At 36.5% G+C, this 18,905-nt stretch overlaps 1 protein-coding gene across 28 annotated transcripts in view; it reads left to right on the top strand.

The window, feature by feature from the left end:
- Window positions 1-18,905, top strand: part of SEC31A (SEC31 homolog A, COPII coat complex component) — a 72,862-nt gene that overhangs the window by 42,619 nt on the left and 11,338 nt on the right. For 17 of the 28 annotated variants that reach the window (XM_067736419.1, XM_067736415.1, XM_067736413.1 and 14 more), the window contains 7 exons: window positions 1,102-1,228; window positions 2,181-2,326; window positions 3,587-3,760; window positions 5,645-5,818; window positions 8,525-8,617; window positions 9,308-9,434; window positions 11,104-11,445. In XM_067736419.1, coding sequence (XP_067592520.1) covers window positions 1,102-1,228; window positions 2,181-2,326; window positions 3,587-3,760; window positions 5,645-5,818; window positions 8,525-8,617; window positions 9,308-9,434; window positions 11,104-11,445 — 1,183 coding nt within the window. The remainder of the gene's footprint in view (window positions 1-1,101; window positions 1,229-2,180; window positions 2,327-3,586; window positions 3,761-5,644; window positions 5,819-8,524; window positions 8,618-9,307; window positions 9,435-11,103; window positions 11,446-18,905) is intronic. The other 11 variants (XM_067736430.1, XM_067736428.1, XM_067736426.1 and 8 more) reach the window with 5 other exon arrangements.

The following is an 18,905-nucleotide window of genomic DNA, read 5'->3' as shown; positions in this document are numbered from 1 at the left end:
CCATAATTCCTTGACCCAGAAATAGTCATTGTTGATAGCTTGGCATGATTATCCCAGTTTTTGTTGTTTACATATATAATATTTTAAATGAAATATTTTTATTGTAGAAAAGTTAGAACATAGAAAATGTTAAAGATAATAATTTTAATACCCCCTAATTCTTCCATCAGATTGGTACATATCCTTTTGTATCTCTTTCTATGTATTTGTAGAATTTTTAAAAACAATCAATTATACAGGTATATATGTGTGTGGTTTTATGTATAAATATTGTCACTTACATTGTAATCATTTTCCTGTATCATTTAAAGATTCTTACCAAAATTTTTAAATTGCTCTATAATATTCTATAGTAGGGATTTATTATTTCTCTTATTTGGGGATGTTTAGGTAGTTTCTAATATTTTCCTAATGTAGTTGAGATAGCAGTAAACATCCTTGTTGTGCCTAAAGATTTGTGTGAATTTCTAATTGTTTAATGAGGCTGTAGTCCTAGGAATGGAATTTCTGGTGCAGAGGGTCTGTACATTTTTAAGCCCCTGCTTGATGATATTAAATTTCTTTCCATGAAAGTTGTCCCAGTGTTCAGTCCCAGCAGCTTTGGTTGCTGTCGGTGTCCCCAGCCTTGTCTTGTGTCACTCCCTCCCCTGTTATCTTTTAGCCACACTGGCTGCCTTTCAGTTCCTTACACACTCCACATGCCTTTCTCTCCCAGGACTTTGCCCTTAGTGTTCCATTGGTCGGCAGTGTTTTTTCCTTCTCGATGAAATTAATTCTGACTTCATATCTTAAATGTCTATATGCTCAGAAAGCTTTTCCTGATCCATCAGACTAAAAGGCATGTCCTCCTGTTAAATGTTTTGGTAACACCCTATAGTTCTCCTTCTCAGCATTTTATAAAACATGTTAGTGTGATTTTGTTGTTGTTGAGGAAAATATCTTTTATGTCAGTTGGTTTAAGGATATACTTCGCTTTGCTGCTACTTTATTTTTCATGAAATACTGTGAGTAGTAGTTTTGAAAGATTGATTGATTAGCCAGAGTTAATTTTTATCAATATACCAAAAGCTTTTAATTCTCCTTTTGTTTTCCTTTCCTAAGCTAATTACTGCAGTAGTGATGAAGAACTGGAAAGAGATTGTCGAGTCTTGTGATCTTAAAAATTGGAGAGAGGCTTTAGCTGCAGTATTGACTTATGCTAAACCAGATGAATTTTCTGCCCTTTGTGGTAAGAAAATGAGCTTTATATTTATATTATGTATATGGCGTGGTATATTGTAAATAAAATTAATGGCAGATTTTATTTAGAAATTTTTGTAAACCTACTAATAACATAAGAAAACGAAGCTCTCATTTGAATGCTTTTCTCAGTTATTATTAACTGCGTTGCTTCTCCATACCTACTAGTCATTTTTTAAAATAATATTATTTAATGATATTGGTTTCAGACAGACCAAACTGAGACTCTTGCTTCTGCCACTAACTAGCTATATGACGTAGGAAAAATTAATTTCTAAGTCTTAGTCTTTTCATATGTAAAATGGCACATAATCAGCTCTCACTTAATAAATGTTAGCTTGATAAAATTAATAATTATAACATTTGAGTAGAAATTACCATTAAAGGCCATGACTGAACTGATGACTAAGGAATAGTATTCATTATGTACAAGAACAGAAGCTTTAGGCGGCTAGTATAAAAATGAACAACCTTGAAAGTTTTATGAGAATGTAAAACTTACAAGATATTAACTTTCTATCATAAATAATTTAGAGTAGTCTAGCTATCATTGATGTTTTTTCCAAATGTGCCATATTTTAGTCCACTGCTTACAAAAGCACCAGACATGATGAAATGCAGTTAAATGTTCATTAGGATTTTTCTGTTCAAATATTTTTCCCACTTTTAATTTTTTTCTAATATAATAAATATAAACCCATTCTACAGCTAGGTATAGAATCTTGTGAAATTGTTTATTATATAAAATTTGTCACTCATTTTCCACTCATTTAACAAATAAATATTTACTGAACATTTACATGACAGTGATTTTATTTCTGCCTGCTACTCATTGGTTATGAAGTTTGATCCATACCTCTGAAAATATTATTGGGCTGCTCATGACCTCATACACAGATTGCCTTGTATATAATCTTATTTGTTTTCCTCTTGATCTATAGATCTTTTGGGAACCAGGCTTGAAAGTGAAGGTGATAGCCTCCTGCAGACTCAGGCATGTCTCTGCTATATTTGTGCAGGGAATGTAGAGAAACTAGTTGCATGTTGGACTAAAGCTCAAGATGGAAGCAATCCTTTGTCCCTTCAGGTTAGTATCTTTGAAACAAAAGGTGCTTCCTTTCTAGTACTGTCTTTCACCCTATTTATATTCTAGAGATTGATTTGTTCCAGAAGTTCATTGCTTTCACCCTACTTAATTATGTTTTAGAATCTCTTTTGCTGGATAATTATGTGTATTTATTGCTATGTTTGGAGAGGCAGAGTTTGAGATGATGGGATGGTAAAATGGGAATGCAACTGTTTGTGAGAACCAAGTTGTGATATGGTAGTTACTGAGGGAAGTAGGTGGCAAGAGCATGAAAACAGCCATAGAGTTTACCTCTTTTCCTCCTGCTCCTTTCTCTGCCTCCAGTGATCCTGTGTGCCTTGGGCAAAGAAACGGTGTGAGGTAAGGAATGGGAGGGGTCCCCAGTACCAATGGGCAGTCTTCATGGTTCGGGGAAAATGAAAGTAAGAGGTAAATGGGATCCCGTGCAGCACTAAATACATGGGCAAGAGAGGAAGTGAAAAATGTGGGGACTATTCTCTGGCGCTGAGTAACTATATATTTAGATTTTTTTTTTCCTAAGCAGTTAGTCAGCAGTCTCAAGAAATTTCAGTCTAATGTTTCTTTTTGCCTCTGCAGAGAGATTTTCTCAGTATGGTTGTTGCTTTAAAGATCACTATTGAAACCAAAAGTCTTGTAGGAATCAAGGTTTTTCCTTCTAAGTGCTTCTGAGAGAAAACACACTTGTTTTCACACTTCTGGATTGGTGTACTTATGAAGGGCAGATGGGATACTCTTGTACTTTATACCTGAAGCATAGCTCTCTAGTGTTGAAAGAATAGGTATTGAAGAGCATTATGAGAAACTTCGGGTTGAAATACTAAGCCTGTTTGGAGGCTTAGTAGTACTATTTTTATAGTATACATAGTATAACAGTATAATATTTCCTCTTATATATTCTGGTAACCCTGTTTCTGCCTTCAGACATCAGCCTGTCACTTTCACTTTGGATATTTGCCTGTTTTAGCTCAGGAGACAAGTCTCTGGCAATTTAAGGATGTTTGGGAGAAGATGGTAACCTATTCCTTAACCATGAGTAGGAGACCTTCCTCCTCGCTTTTTCAGTTACCTAGATGGTGGTCAGCTCTTGCAGACCTTCTTAATATTGGTGATAATAGGTACCGTACTTTTGGTAGGCTTTGGAAATCTTAGTAACTCCTTCTCTTTTCCTGCTTCCTCTCAGTATACATCTTGGTATCATTGTCTGTTTCTCCTTCACTCTCCTTTCTTTTTCTCATTTAGGATCTGATTGAGAAAGTTGTCATCCTGCGAAAAGCTGTACAACTCACCCAAGCCATGGACACTAATACTGTAGGAGTTCTTTTGGCTGAGAAGATGAGTCAGTATGCCAATTTGTTGGCAGCCCAGGGCAGTATTGCTGCAGCCCTGGCTTTTCTTCCTGATAACACCAACCAGGTAATTAGAACTGGCCATTTTTCTTCTTTGAATATATGAGTAAGGTGAGTTCAGTAGATAGCACTCAGTATGAAACATAAATGTACTAGTGGGTGGAATGATTTGGAGCAGTTGAATTTCTGTCACGTAATAGGTGAATATTATTGACACGTCTTCAAGGGTAATTTCAGGTGTATTCAAGTATTCAAGGCAGAGAAAACTACATCATATTCCTAATTTAGTGTCCTTATTTGGTGTGCAGTAAAACTTGGGCTTTTTCATGATACTTGTTTCAATTCAATAAGTGACTGAATATGTAGTGATGAATAGGATTGCCAAGATCCTTTCCCTGAGGGAGTTTCCAAACTCAAAATGATAACAAGTATACATGGGATTCCAAAGTGATAAGGACAATGATAGAGGTAGTGGGAGCACAGAAGAGGGAAATCTAAACCCAATAGTGCAGCATGGGTGGAAGCTGGGGTGGGGAGTGAGGCAGATTTTTCACAAGTAGGATATTTCTGCATTGTGTATCTGCTAGAGCTTAATTCGGAGGCTTTTCTTATTTCTGTACTTTTTGTTCTAAACTTTATTCTGTTTTTGACGAAATTTTTTAGTTAATTGTTTTCAGTATTTTGTCTGTTCTAGGGAATTGTCAGTAAATTTCACTGAGTAATTTCATTGAGTAAAAATACTTTTATCTGTGTTCCAGGACTGTGGAGGTATGACTCTCTAGTTGGTTTTGTATACACTTATATGTAGGATCCAGCTCATGTCTTTCCGAATTGTTAATGAGAATATTAAGTAGAATAGAAACAAAGTCTTTATCTTTATAATGACTTTGGTATAATAGTTTTATAGGATTTTTTACTTAATAAGGTCTTATTATTATATTGAAGTATAAGACCCTTTATCTTAAGACTAACTTACTCTAAGACCTTTAGACCTTCTGGCCTGAGAATTAAACTCTTTATTTTTAATACTGTTTATAATCACATACATTTTCTATACATTATTCTTCATGCTTTTCTTTGGACTTTTAAAGAACAGTCTTTATGCAAAACTTGTAATTTTGACGTTACTTCCACCTATATATCTCAGTATACCCTTAGTATTTTCTGGGGAATATTTCCTGAGACTTTGTAATATCATTATAGTATATAGTTCCCCTCCATAAAAGGCAGGTTTACCTAAGTATACCTACAAAATTTAAATGGTGTGTTTAAACCTTTAATGAATTTATAGAAATGTATAATTTTTCTAGATATTAAATGAACTCTTGCTGAAACATTTTAACACATTGCTTTTTTGTTGTTGTTTGGTAATAACTAGAACATGTATGTGGTAAACTCATACTTACTATAGATCTATATAATTATAGATCTGTGTGAGCTACCCTGAGTTTGACATCTTAACTCTTTTATTTCAAGCATCTCTTTTTTTTATTAATTTTCATGTCTTTCATAGATCACCATTTTCTTCCATCACCATCTTTAGCAGTTGATTCTCTTTTGGAGCCTTTTTTCCCTGCAGAGAAACAAAGTTGTATTTTTTCAGCTGCTTTTGTGATTTGTGAGCATTACTCAACTGCAAGAGAAACAGCAAAAGAGCAGTGATGATAAGTGACATTGATCTTGCATACTACCATGTGGTAGGCATAATTCAAATCCCTGCCTCAGTTAAATTACAAGTTACACTGTATATAATGGACCTTTGGTGTCAGTCTTGAGTATTAGAAACCATGATGTCAGACCCTAATGTGCCAGGGTTTATTGTATAATATCCAGCATATGAACAAAAATCATATGAATGATCAAGCTTACTTTAAGAAGATCAACATGCTGTCATATATAGTTGGGTGAACTCTTAACAATTTGCTTTGCTTTCTTCCATTGCTTCTTATAGCCAAATATTGTGCAGCTTCGTGACAGACTTTGTAGAGCACAAGGAAATCCAGCAGGACAACAGGAGTCACCTAAAATTCCTTATGAGAGGCAGCAGCTGCCCAAGGGCAGGCCTGGACCAGTTGCTGGCCACACACAGATGCCAAGAGTTCCAGCTCAACAATATTATCCCCATGTGAGTGATATGGTCCAGATTAAGTAGGAACATTTATATATTTCAAATTGGTGGTTTTAGTTTCTTGAGTAAGAGACCAGTGATAAAACTAGACAATGTATTATTTTAATGGTTATAGTTTTTCTGATCTTGAAAATAGCACTTATGATGTTTTTAAAAATTATCCCTTTGATCTAGTCAAATAATTTACAAACTAGGTAAAATTAATTTAAGCTCTCTGGGGAGATTTCTTCTTATTTCTCCATCACTCAAACTTAAATTACACATGTACATCTGTTCTTGAAATTTTTACAATTTGATTCATCTAACAAACTGTGAGTAAAGTAGTGGGAACAATTTTGTGGGTAATTTGGTCAATTTTTTTAAACGTTTTTAGAAAATAATCTCTTTTTAAGTATTATTTTCTGAGTCATTAGTGTGGTTTTACTGTGTCTTCTGTATCAGCACAGTAAAGAGTATCCAGAATACAAACATTTTTTTGGACAACTTTATATTAGAGAAAAGTGAGTGACCAAAGGTATATGAAGTTGTAGGTCATGGGGAATGTAAAGATGATTAAATAATTTTTATTAATTAATTTATTTATTAAATTAAAATTGCCAAATGGTTAGTGGCATAAAATGTGACCTCTTACTGTCTTTTACTATTTCATGTAGAAACTTATATTTCCAGACCAGCAGATAACCTTCATGTTCTTAAATAAAAAGTATATTTTCGTAAGTAGTAAATGGTCTTGATCGATAACAAAGTTAGTAGGTACTCTGCCCATTTTATTTATTTATTTATTTTTGAGATGAAACCACCTCGATGGCAGTCTCTCTTATTTATTTATTTATTTATTCATTCATTTATTTTTGGCTGCGTTGGGTCTTTGCTGCTGCGTGCAGGCTCTCTCCAGCTGTGGCGAGCGGGGGCCATTCCTCGCTGTGGTGCCTGGGCTTCTCACTGTGGTGGCCTCTCCCAACGCGGAGCAGGGGCTCCAGGCACGCGGGCTCAGCAGCCGTGGCACCCAGGCTCAGCCACTCCGCGGCACACGGGATCCTTCTGGACCAGGGCTTGAACCCGTGTCCCCTGCACTGGCAGGCGGGTTCCCAACCACTGCACCACCAGAGAAGTCCCTCTGCCCATTTTAAAATAGAACAAATTGCTGATAGAATTCATGGGGTCATTTTTACATTTTGTAGCAAAAGTAATCATAAAACCATGAAAAACTAAATTAAAAAAAATTCATGCTCTTTTGTCTATTATGCTTTTGATTGCTACTTAATCAGGATAGATTACATTTGAATATAATTATAACTGTACTACTCTCTTTTATTTTTTGGTTCATTTGACAAATATGAATTTAAGGGCCTGTCTTTATTCTCCCTGTTGAGGGTATATTGGTAAACAAAACTAAATTCCCCACTCTTGTTGCTAGACTTAGGAAGTGTATGACATGGATAGGGCAAATCAGGTGATGGCTGGGAAACTGAGAGGTGGAGAAGTCTAGCGACTAACCAGAGTTTTAAGACATAGAGCTTGAATTTGTCAGCATGGCTAGTTAATGGTTAACAGGATTGGAACTCCTAAACTAAGCACCTTGAGCTTGACCTCACTGTGTCAGAGCACTGAAGTAAGGCATTCTCTACATTGGGAGAAGAGAATATTTACTCCTTATGTCCTTGGGTTTAATCTATCTTTCTGGGAAAATGTAAAAACCTTGAAAGACTTTTATTATACTGTGACTTAGCAGTCTCATACTTTAAGAAAAGGAAAACAAATTCAGTCATAAATTACACAGTGATTTTTCTTGATTAAAGCTTATGATATGTTGAATGAGGACAGTGGCTTGTGGTTTTAAAGACATGCTTATAGGCAGGAGTAAAGGGATTTCTGAAAGGGAAGCCAACTGAGTAGGAGTTCTCCTCCTACTACAACAGCACATCTTTGCTATTAATTGTTTATATGATAGAGTTTCTTCTACAAAGATTTACTTGACAAAAAATATTCTGATGGCTTAAAAACATTTTTTTTGAAAACCTCTGGACTCCAGGGTAAGCAACATGGTGTAGTGTAGCAAACACTGGCCTGGGAATCAGGAGACCTAGAATCCGTCCTAGCTCCATCATCAGCAAGTTGTATGGACTTCAGCCAGCCCCTTCATTTCTCTGGGCCTTGGTTTTCTCAATGGTAAAGGGTGGGGATTAGATTGGATGATCTTTAATATGCTCTGATTGTATGATTCTAAGCCTCATATGGAACTAACATAATTTTTGTGGCTCTAATGAAATCCGGAAAAGGGAGCTTATAGCAATATGTTTACGGATCTAATAGTAGCATGAATACAATTAGTGCTTCAAAAATCACTTTTTTACTCAATTACCTTTTTTTTTTTTCCAGAATGTCTTCTTTCCTTCCCTACTTACAGAACTTACCTTTTCCCACTTACTCTTGACACTTGAACGGCATTGTTCTTTCTGCTTTGATTTAGTTTTCATACTGATTTTTCTACTACCTCCCTTCCCCTGTTCTGTTATGAAAGGTGTTTTTTTCTTTTGGAATCCCAGCTACCTTGAAAGCAATTGCCTGGCTAATGTGTGCTATCTTGCTGTTCTTATTTTTTGCTTTGCATCTGGCTATTAATGCCTGTTGGGTTTTTTTTTTTCTTCTTTTAACATTTTCATGTTTTATGTTCTGTGATTGGTATTTCTTTGTTCAATTCAGGTTAGAATTGCCCCCACTGTCACTACCTGGAGTAACAAAACTCCTACCGCCCTTCCCAGCCATCCACCTGCAGCCTCTCCCTCTGATACACAGGTATATCCTTCATTATTCCTCTTTGAGCAGAATTCTGCTCACCTAAATATATAGTTATATATTCTCTACCCACCTCCCTTAAGTTCCCCTCCCCCCATCTGTCTATCTGCTTATTGCATTTTAGTGCCTTTAGGATGCAAGAAGCAGTTTTTAGCACAATTAATTTATTTTCTTATCACTCTCCTCTTCTTTTGCAGTTCTAAATTGACTTGAACTAGAAAAACATCAACCAAGGTTCTATCAATGGTTTAAATCTGATTTCACTGAATATTTTTTCCTTTCTTCTTCTTCTTCCTCCTCCTCCTCTTCTTTTTTTTTTTAGCATCGTAGAGAAGATAATATCTCCTTGTAGCATTTATACTTAATATTTTCGAAGCATTAGTCGTGAATGGACTTCAGTAGAGATGGAAAATCCTAGTGACTTACTATAAATATCATAGATCCTATTTTATGAGGCTGTTAGCATCTCTTGCCATTCATTGTTATTATTACTTTGGACCTGTCTAATCTTTAAATCACACAAAATGTGTTGCTCAGAAAATGTGTCTTGAAGAAGATAGTATGCACAAAATGTAATTTTTTTACACAAAGTTTTTTTTTTTTAATTACATTTCAAAGATTATAAATCCATCTGGTAAGATTCTTGGTTCCAAATGTAATCCTCCTTTCTACCATATTCTCATTTCCTAGGGAGAAAATCCTCCACCTCCAGGCTTCATAATGCATGGGAATGTTAATCCAAATGTTGCCACAGCTCAGCTTCCCACATCTCCTGGTCATATGCACACCCAGGTACCACCTTATCCACAGCCACAGCGTAAGTAGTGTGACCCTGAAGTCCTGTCACAGCAGCATGTCTTGTCTTATCTAGTGTAGTAACTGTTTACTTTGAAGCTCCAAAGCCATGATCAAATCAGTTTTAACAAGTAAAGAAAGAACCATTCTGTGTAGGACTTGAGTCCTTGCTATAGCAAAGCATGGTTTCCCTGGGAGGCATCCTGAATCAACATGCTAGGAAACAGCTCCTGTGTCAGTCCATTCAGAACAGTTGGCTCTTATTCCTGAGCCTGTTAAAGTGAGTCAATTGTCCCATGATTTTGGTATAAAAAAATAGAATTTTAGAAATTATTTAGTACATATTCTTTTCCTTTAGGCAAGATGATGCAAATCATTTTTGGAAAATTGGTTCCAAGGGGCATTTGTTGTCGTCTTCCATTTATTTAATTTTTTTAGGAAACAGACTATTTTTTAGAGCAGTTTTAGGCTCACAGCAAAGTCGAGTGGAAAGTACAGGAAGTCTCGGTATACCTCCTGCCTCCGTGCACAGCCTCCCCACCACAGACATCGTGCACCACGGTGGTCTGTCTGTTACAGTCAGTGAGCCTACACTGACTCAGCATTTTTGCTTGGAGTAGTTTATCTTAGGGTTCCCTCTTGGTGTCAGACACTCTGTGAATTTTGACAAATGTATAATAATGACCTTTCCCCATTGGCTTTCATTTTTTTTTAAGAAACTACACTTGCAAAGTAAAACATCACCTCTATTTTAAAATTTAAAACAAGCAAAAATGCAGACCTCAGAGTGGACAATTATATGACTGAACAACTACTGTAAAACACGAGGATGTTACCTAGCAAGATCTAATCTTAACGAGCGTGTTCTGTGCTCCTAAGATGTGTGTTCTTACTTAACATGAGTACAAATTTGATACAGCTTTTCACTCAGTGCTCAGTGTGAAAGTGCTGTCTTCAGAGTAGGATGAGCACAGTTCTGTTAGATTCCCTCTGCAGAGGTTCATATTCTACCCATGGTCACACAAAAGGTAATGGTATCTGGGTTCAGGTCTTTGCATTAAAACATTAGTTGGCTGTCTGATTGCTTATTAACCAACTTTGTACAGTGTAAGAAATATAATAATTGTCTTGTCAGGGATCATACAGAGTTGCTTATTCATCTGGAACTGTGCTCAAACCCAGAATTTGAGTAGCTGATGATTTTACTAGATGTTGGAGAAGGTATCTGATTCATAACAATAGTGCTCACCCTACAGTTGTTATGGTGGAAGAGGTCTTGAGCTGCCACCAAGCTCCCTTAACTTTTACTGTAGAGGGGACTGCTTTGGATGTGTAATTCCTGCATGGCTCCATCTGATGGCTAGTAGGTATCACTGCAGTCTTCACAGGAACAGGATGTCTCAGAAAAGGGTCAGTCTTCTGGTTCTTGGGTCTGATGACTCAAAGATTTTCATAGCCAGCAGCAGTCTGGAGATGTCAGGGTTCAAAGACTGGATCCAGTGACTTTTGGTATAGTTAGGGCATCCAGACTATTAAAAGCATAACCTGTTTTAAGTGGGTAATGTTTGGTTGTAGCTTATTATTAGAAGAATTGAAAATAATTTCCATAGAATGAGATAACTTTGGTTTTCTGTTGCTGTCTGAATAAATTAGTAACTAATTAAAATTTCTGTTTCTTCTCCTTGGTGTAGCTTATCAACCAGCCCAGCAGTATTCCTTCGGAACAGGGGGGTCAGCAGTGTATCGACCTCAGCAACCTGTTGCTCCTTCTGCTTCAAACGCTTACCCTAACACCCCGTACATATCTTCTGCTTCTTCCTATTCTGGGCAGTCTCAACTATACACAGCACAGCACCAGGCCTCTCCACCTACCTCCAGCTCCACTGCCTCTTTCCCTCCTCCTCCTTCCTCTGGAGCATCCTTCCAGCATGGCGGACCAGGAGCTCCACCGTCATCTTCAGCTTATGCGCTGGCTCCTGGAGCAACAGGTACACTGCCTGCTGCCGGCGAGCTGCCTGCATCCCAGAGAACAGGTCTGCGCTTGAAAGGGACTTGGTTTGGCTCCGTCTTTTATTTTTTCGTGATCACGTGGGTGGATGGAGGGGAATTATTTCTAACTGTAAACTGGGCAGTGTGAGGTATTGATTTAATTGTATAACAAATTCTAAAACTATTTCTAAAAGTGTGATTTTCCCATAATGAACTTTAGTTGCTAAAAGAGGAAAGCTTTAGAGCTTTAAAAGGGTAAGAGCATATAATCTGCCATTGAATTTAAAATAAGCGGTAAGAAATTAGTTGGCCAGATAAGTGGGGGTTGGAACTAGATTTAATTGACACTAATTTCTTTGCCAGAGTAAAACGATACTCTGTGTTCTTCCTGAATTTTCAGATTTTAAGAAATGAGGCTGTACAAATTTTGTAATTATGTTTGTTTGTAAAGGTGAGCAAGGATCTCGACATGTGTATTGAAAGGAAAAAAGTGAAAGAATGCAACTCTGACAGAATCTCTAAGACAGCAGAAAGTATACAGTAGTGCAGGGATTCTCTCCATTAGGACAATTCTACCCTCACAAACATTTTGGAAATTTCTAGGCATTTTTGTTGTTGTTGGCAGTATAGTTCTGCCTGAAATTTTCTAATTAAAATCATAATTTAAAATTATTTTTATAGTAAACACACATTTTATAAATTCTTTTTATCTTTCATGTTACAATTAAAGCATTCTATTAATTTTTTATAAGGGTAATATTATCTGATTTTCATGTTAGGATTGTAAAAGGGACCTCAGAAGTATTACAAAAAGAGATCAATGAATCGGGGCAAGAACCACTAACATAGTAAAGAATTCAGACTTTGGAATCAGACTTCCTGTGTTTGTACGACAGCTTCACTCCTTTCTAGTTATGTGACCTTGAGTAAGTTACTTAACTTTAAGCCTCAGTTTCCTCATAATAATAATAGTATGTACTGATAAGCTTATGAAGAGATTGAATGCATTAGTACATTGAGAGCATTTGGGGACAGTGACTGCAAAGTTAGCTGTGATAACACATCACTCAAAATTAGAGCTCTGTTCCTTTTTTTTTTTGTCCCTGCTTTAATGTATACTTGTTACTAAGGGTATTTGAAAATAGTTTCCTTTTCAGATTATAATTGATGGTTTTAAACTAGAGGGGCAAAACAGGAGTGAGTCTTGCTTTCTAATACTGAAGTTATTCCTGGAAGTCCAGTATATGTTGTTCTCTTTTTATCTGCTAAGTAGTAGCTTTAATAACTGAAAACACTGAACATATAATAGGATTTATTGAGGAAGTATTTTTTTTCTTGGAAGTCTTATGGATCCAGAATTATACACATATCTCCTTCTCTCTTCTTTGATAAAGAATATTAAAGTCCAAAGTACCAAAAATCATACACACAACATGTATCAGCCTTTACTGCACAAATAAAATTTGTATAATTTTCAATACAGATATTTCAATAGGTTGATATTTAGAGAGGAGTGTTAATTCAATTGTAGAGTTCAAAAAATTACCTTTTAAAACCTGGATGAGTGAAAGCAGTATATATTCTGAATAGTTGGGTAATAGCTTGAGTGAAAGATGGATTCAAGTAAATCCCCACATAAGAAAGTGGTACAGTGAAGTAGGAAAGTGAATTATCATTTATTGAACATACATTGGACATGTACCAGCACTGCCATATATTTTCTTTTTTCTCATAACCATGAGAAATAGGAATAATTATTTTTTTAAAAATTGCCATGAGGAAGCTTGAGTTTCCTAGGGTTATGTATAATGTTTTCATGATTGCACAGTGATAGTCTCCAAGTTGAGATACAACTGAGATACCCCAGTCTCTCAGTCTTCAGAGCCCATGTTCATTATTCTTTACCAGATAGTCTAGTCCTGATGAAAGGGGTAGAAATAGCTATCAGTGTTGGAATTACAGAAACATTTAGCATCACTATTTTAAGCATTTGTTACTTCATCATCTAAGTTAGATATTTGCATGGGTATTTTTTTCCTCCTTAAGCTAAAGGGCATTTGGCCATATAATAAAGTCTTTGCTTATGTACAAAGTAACAGTGTTCTAACCTGGCTGAGAAGCAGAGTAACTAATAGGAAGATGAAGCCATACATTTTTCAATACTCAGCATGCACTAAGCTAGCTGCTTTGTTACCTCTTGCATGTTAGTAGTCCCTGTATTTTAATTAACAGTTAGAGCTTTACCTTATTTTTATTTTTTGATTTCCTAAAAAGTTTGCTTAGGTTATACAGATAACTGTGACTAAAAGTTTTATCTTTGTCCTAATATGTCTTAGATTATTATATCATGGTTTTCTACGGGACTTGGAAATTCCACTTATCCGGTGGATTCTTCTTGATAGACAGTAGGATTTTCAAGCCCTGTAACTATTAGTGAAACAAAAAATTATGTGCCCACTGCTCAGAGAAACTCATGTTACAATCATCAAAACATTCATTCAGTAAATTCTTAATGAGAACCTGTTCAGTCTATAATCAGAATTATTCTAGGCACAGGTAGGAAGGCAGAAAAGTACAGTACATTTCTAGTGAACAGCACATAGCTTTGTTGTAAGTTGGAACATAAAATTTGTATTGGGGCCAAATTTTGGAAAACATTAAATGTCAGGGGAAGAAATTTACACTTCATACAGTAAGAAGAAAAATTCTAGTGGAGGAGTTTGAACTACTGAGAGGCATGGTCAAAGGGTACTTTAGGGAGGTTAATCCGGAGCTGGTTCTGCAAAACGGATTGTGAGCAGCATGGCAGAATCAGAGGCAAGGAAAAGAGGCTGTCTCCAAGTTCTATGTATAAAGTGCTAACAGCCTAAGTTAGTATAGTGCAACATGTTTCAGTGGTGGCAGCACAAAAAGCAGGAAGTTTTCCTAGCTCTACTGTCCAGGATAAGTAAGATACTGCTGGTATCCCCCCACCTTTTTTTTTTGTCCCTGGTTTAATGTATACTAGTTACTAAGGAAGAGCACTTTCAAATGTGAAGGCCCAAGAAGTTTACTTAGAAAAATTTTCTGATAAAATGACAAGCTCTCTCATGAAGCTGTTTTTGAGTAAACAGTATTGATTTCATTAAACAATGGAAAATTTAATTTGGGTCTATATATATATATATATATATATATATAGTCTTGTGCTCCTTCACATAGAAGAGTCTTGAAGGGGCATAATATTGCATATTTTCGTGAAACAGTGTGCTGAAAAAAAATTTTTTTTTTAATTTTCATAAACACTCCGTAGTCAAACTATAAGTACCTGGTTTTTAACCCTTTAAACAAAGGAAAGGAGCATGATAGCCTTCCTTATTTTTCTTTGGATAAATTTGTTTTATCGCATGTCATTGGAAAATGACCTTAAGGATTCATTCTTTCTAAATTTAAATTTTTAATTTTGTGATGCCTTTTTTAAAATGTGACATGTGAGGCTAACGGGGAAGGGGGAGGTATATGATTAACAAGGATGCTGTATTCTCTCCGTCTCAAATTATCTTTTAGCCAAAAGGCTCCATACCATTGGCACTAATATTTTTCTGTGAATCCACTGAAAGTATCTTAGCCAGTGCCTAGATCCTACCGTTATGCAAGGACACCTTGAGAAGGTTCCCAGTGAGAAGTGAGATTGAAGTAAAGATGGTAGCAACTCCACTTCTGTGTGTGAGACCAAGCGCTTCTCTCTTCCTTCCCTAAAGACCATGTGGAGGACTAATCCCTACACTAAGGTGGATAAGGGTCTCCAGAATCCAGTGACCTGCCATATTCAGTTTTTAAGTTAATGTTCCCTTGATTTTTATTAATTTTTTATTGTAGGATTTTGAAAGACCTCAAATAGTATAGAGAATAAAATTAAAATTATCTGTAATTCTGCCACCCATATATAACCACTAATAATTTAGGTGTATTTATTCCCTTCATACACATATATGCACACATATATGTATGTATGCATGTATTAAAGTTCTTTTAATGTTGAATATATATAACATAAAATTTACCATTTTAATCATTTTTAAGTGACATCAAGTGCATTTACATTATTGTACAATCATCACCGCTAACTAGGGAACTTTTTTGTCATCCCATACTGAAATTATGTAGCCATTAAAAACCTCCTGTTTTCCCCAACCCCTGGTAACCACCGTTTTACTTTGTTTCTATGTATGTATTCTAGGTACCTCATATAAGTAGTCATACAGTTTTTTCTTCTTGTAACTGGCTGTTTCACTGTCTTTAAGATTCATCCATATTATAGCATGTATCAGAATTTCATTTTTAAAGCTGAGTAATATTCCACTCTAAGTATGTACCACATTTTGTTTATCCATTAACCTGCACATGGGCATTTTGGCTGTCGTGAATAATGCTGCTGTGAACATGAGTATACAAATATCTATTCAAGTCCCTGGTTTCAGTTCTTTTGGGTATATACCCAGAAATGGAATTACTGGATCAAATAGTAATTCAGTGTTTAATTTTTTGAAGTGGTGGCACTATTTTACATTTTCACCAGCAATGCGTAAGGGTCCAATTTCTCCACATCCACACCAACACTTGTTGTTTTCTGTTTTTTTGTTTTTGTTTTTAATTCTCGCCATTCTAATGGGTGTGAAGATAGTAGTATCTTATTGTGTGCATGCATTTTTAAAGAATTGAGATCATAACTCGCACATACACTCATAATTTACATCTTACTACTTTCCTTAATATTACACCATGAACCATTTTTCAATGTTCTTTAAAGTTATTGTCATGTTTAAAAAGAGTAAGAAAGAGATTTATGCCCATTTTTAAGGTTTTTTGAAAAGGTAAAAAAGATTATCTTCCCTTACTAGTTTTATGAGAGAATTATGTCCAAGATTAGTCTCTGCTATGTTTTTTTAAAAATATTGACCAAGAGTATCATTTTGCACATCCGTAATGAACCCCCACAATACTGTCTCCTGTAGATATTCATGTTCTTCATTTAGTTTGCTTTACCTAGTGTTGCTATTAAAGTGTGTCTCAATAAAGTAGAGGTCAATTTAATTGTGTTTTTAAAAAGTCATATTTAAACAATTTAAAGACATAAAAGCAAAACTATTGAGGGGTTAGAATCATAGCTAAGATAAAACTGTTAAATTGATCAGAGATTTGAACAAGGATTTTTCTGGGCTGAAATAAAACATATTGCTAAATATATTGCATGGTTTGAGGTTAGGAGGGGCCAGTTAGGCATATATTTTGGTGGGAACTTTGATTATTGTACAATCGTTATTTTCAATTCAACAGGCAGCCTACCCTCAAGTTACGAGGGATAGCCAACTGGCTATATGTTCCTGTTGAAAATCTTTTTGTTTCTTATTTCATTCAGTTTTACTCGTAACTTTCAATTTAATTTGATTTCATTATAACTTTGGTGTCATTCTACCAAAGGGTCATATGAAATTGTTCCACATACTTTTTTGTGCTGCTAATAGTTGGTGAAATCAGGATACCCCCTCAGGCTTTAATATCCAAGGCTAAGATCACTGCCATGAGAGGTTAGAGGAAAAACTCGTCTCACCTTCTGCTCCCACGTTTCATAGGGCTAGAGAGGAGGCATGTTGTTGAGACTGCTCCCTGAAAAAACTGATCAAGGCCAGGGTACCTCCAGTACTTTTAGGTTTTTCACACCGTCGACTCCCCCCTGCCCCGCCCCAATACCAAAATCCAAGGATGCTCAAGTCCTTTATATAATGTGGCGTAGTATTTGCATATAACCTACACACATATACTTTTATGTCTAGATTGCTAATAATACCCAATACAGTGTAAATGCTTGCAGCAAATTCAAGCTTTGCTTTTGGGAACTTTTTGGATTTTTTTCCTTCCTGAATGGTTTTTCCCCCCCCCCGCACCCCCTCCCCCCGGTACGTGGGCTTCTCACTGTTGTGGCCTCTCCCATTGTGGAGCACAGGCTCCAGACACGCAGGCTCAGCGGCCATGGCTCACGGATCCAGCCGCTCCGTGGCATGTGGGATCTTCCCGGACCAGGGCACGAACCCGCGTCCCCTGCATCGGCAGGCGGACTCGCAACCACTGCACCACCAGGGAAGCCCCCTGATTGTTTTTGATCCTCAGTTGGTTGCATCTGCAGATGTAGATCTTGCGGATGCACTGTATAGTGTCCCCCTCAGCCCAGAAGCTGAAGTCTGGTGCTAGAGAGTACATCAGTAGTTGCAAATCAGGTCTGTCCTCTGTCATAATGTACACACAGTGACTCCCAGGGATTTATTAACTGTAGTGCTATGAGGTCATATCTTGCATGGGGAGTTAAATTGTAAAGTCATCATTTAAGACAAAAATAAATCACTTAGAGTCAGTTATCCATGATCACCCCTTTCTTCAGTTAAGCCCTCATGAAGAAGTTGCTTGTGGTTAGAAGCCATATTGTATGAACAACATCTATCCTTAGCTCCATACAGTGAAATTTCAAACTGTGGGATTAGTTCTCCCACCTCACAGTTCCTCTGGGGCATGTGCTTCTTGAGTAGAGCTCAAACTGAATTGAACTCACTAGTTAATGCTACATTCTCTTGATTCCTCTCTCCCCAAGTGAAGATAGTTGAATTCCCCTAAGTTGTGTGTTCATATGATGTATCTACACTGCATGCTTTTGATTGGAGGCTGGACCTGGACCAATCCTGAATATCCGACAATTTTGGAATTGCTGTATTAGTTCTCAGCCTTCTTTCCTCTTGTCCACTGCCAGAGACTTCAGTTCTTTTAAGAGAAGTAGTGATTTCTGGAAGATTTGTGCTAAACAGTCTGCAAATCTGTATATTCTTATAGAAAAGACCATATGGGATGGTTACATATTTACTGGGCCTGTTCCCATTTATGCTCATACTCATGGTGTGACCCCAGAAATTAGTTCCTTCAGAATGCAGATCCTTGGGGCCTCCCAAATCCAGCAATAAAGTAGCACCTCCTTGTTAAGATTGTCTAACATGCTTATTATCTTTATCAATGTAGTGTTGAAGTCCGCACGACAATGTAGAAATCCTCCCATTTCTCTTTAAAACCCTACTACTTAAAGAGGATTTGGACCAGCAGCATTGGCATTACCTGGGAGCTGGCTGAAGCAATAGAATCTCAGGCCCTACGCTATACCTAGTGAATTAGAATCTGCATTTTTACAAGATCTTCACCTGATTTGGATTCACAGCTTTAAAAAATACTAAAATGGACACAGTTATAATATGTTAGGAAGTGCTCTCAGCCCTCCCCGCACCATGATATTACTGAGCTTCATTGATCAAATAGTAGAAAAGTCATCTGTGCAAATAATTAGGGAAATAATGTTGTTTTAAATAGGAAGGAACAAAATTTTCTCTTAAAAGAGACAGCTGGCACAGTGAGAGAAAAAAAGTGTTTAAGAGTTGATTGGATCTGACACATTTAAATGAATTAGCTTTGCCCACAAACTGATTACTCT

This window comes from Pseudorca crassidens, chromosome 4, assembly GCF_039906515.1.
Source record: "Pseudorca crassidens isolate mPseCra1 chromosome 4, mPseCra1.hap1, whole genome shotgun sequence".
Classification (NCBI taxonomy): domain Eukaryota; kingdom Metazoa; phylum Chordata; class Mammalia; order Artiodactyla; family Delphinidae; genus Pseudorca; species Pseudorca crassidens.
The sequence above is the reverse complement of the archived record's forward strand: the minus strand, read 5'-3'. Positions and strand labels throughout refer to the sequence as shown.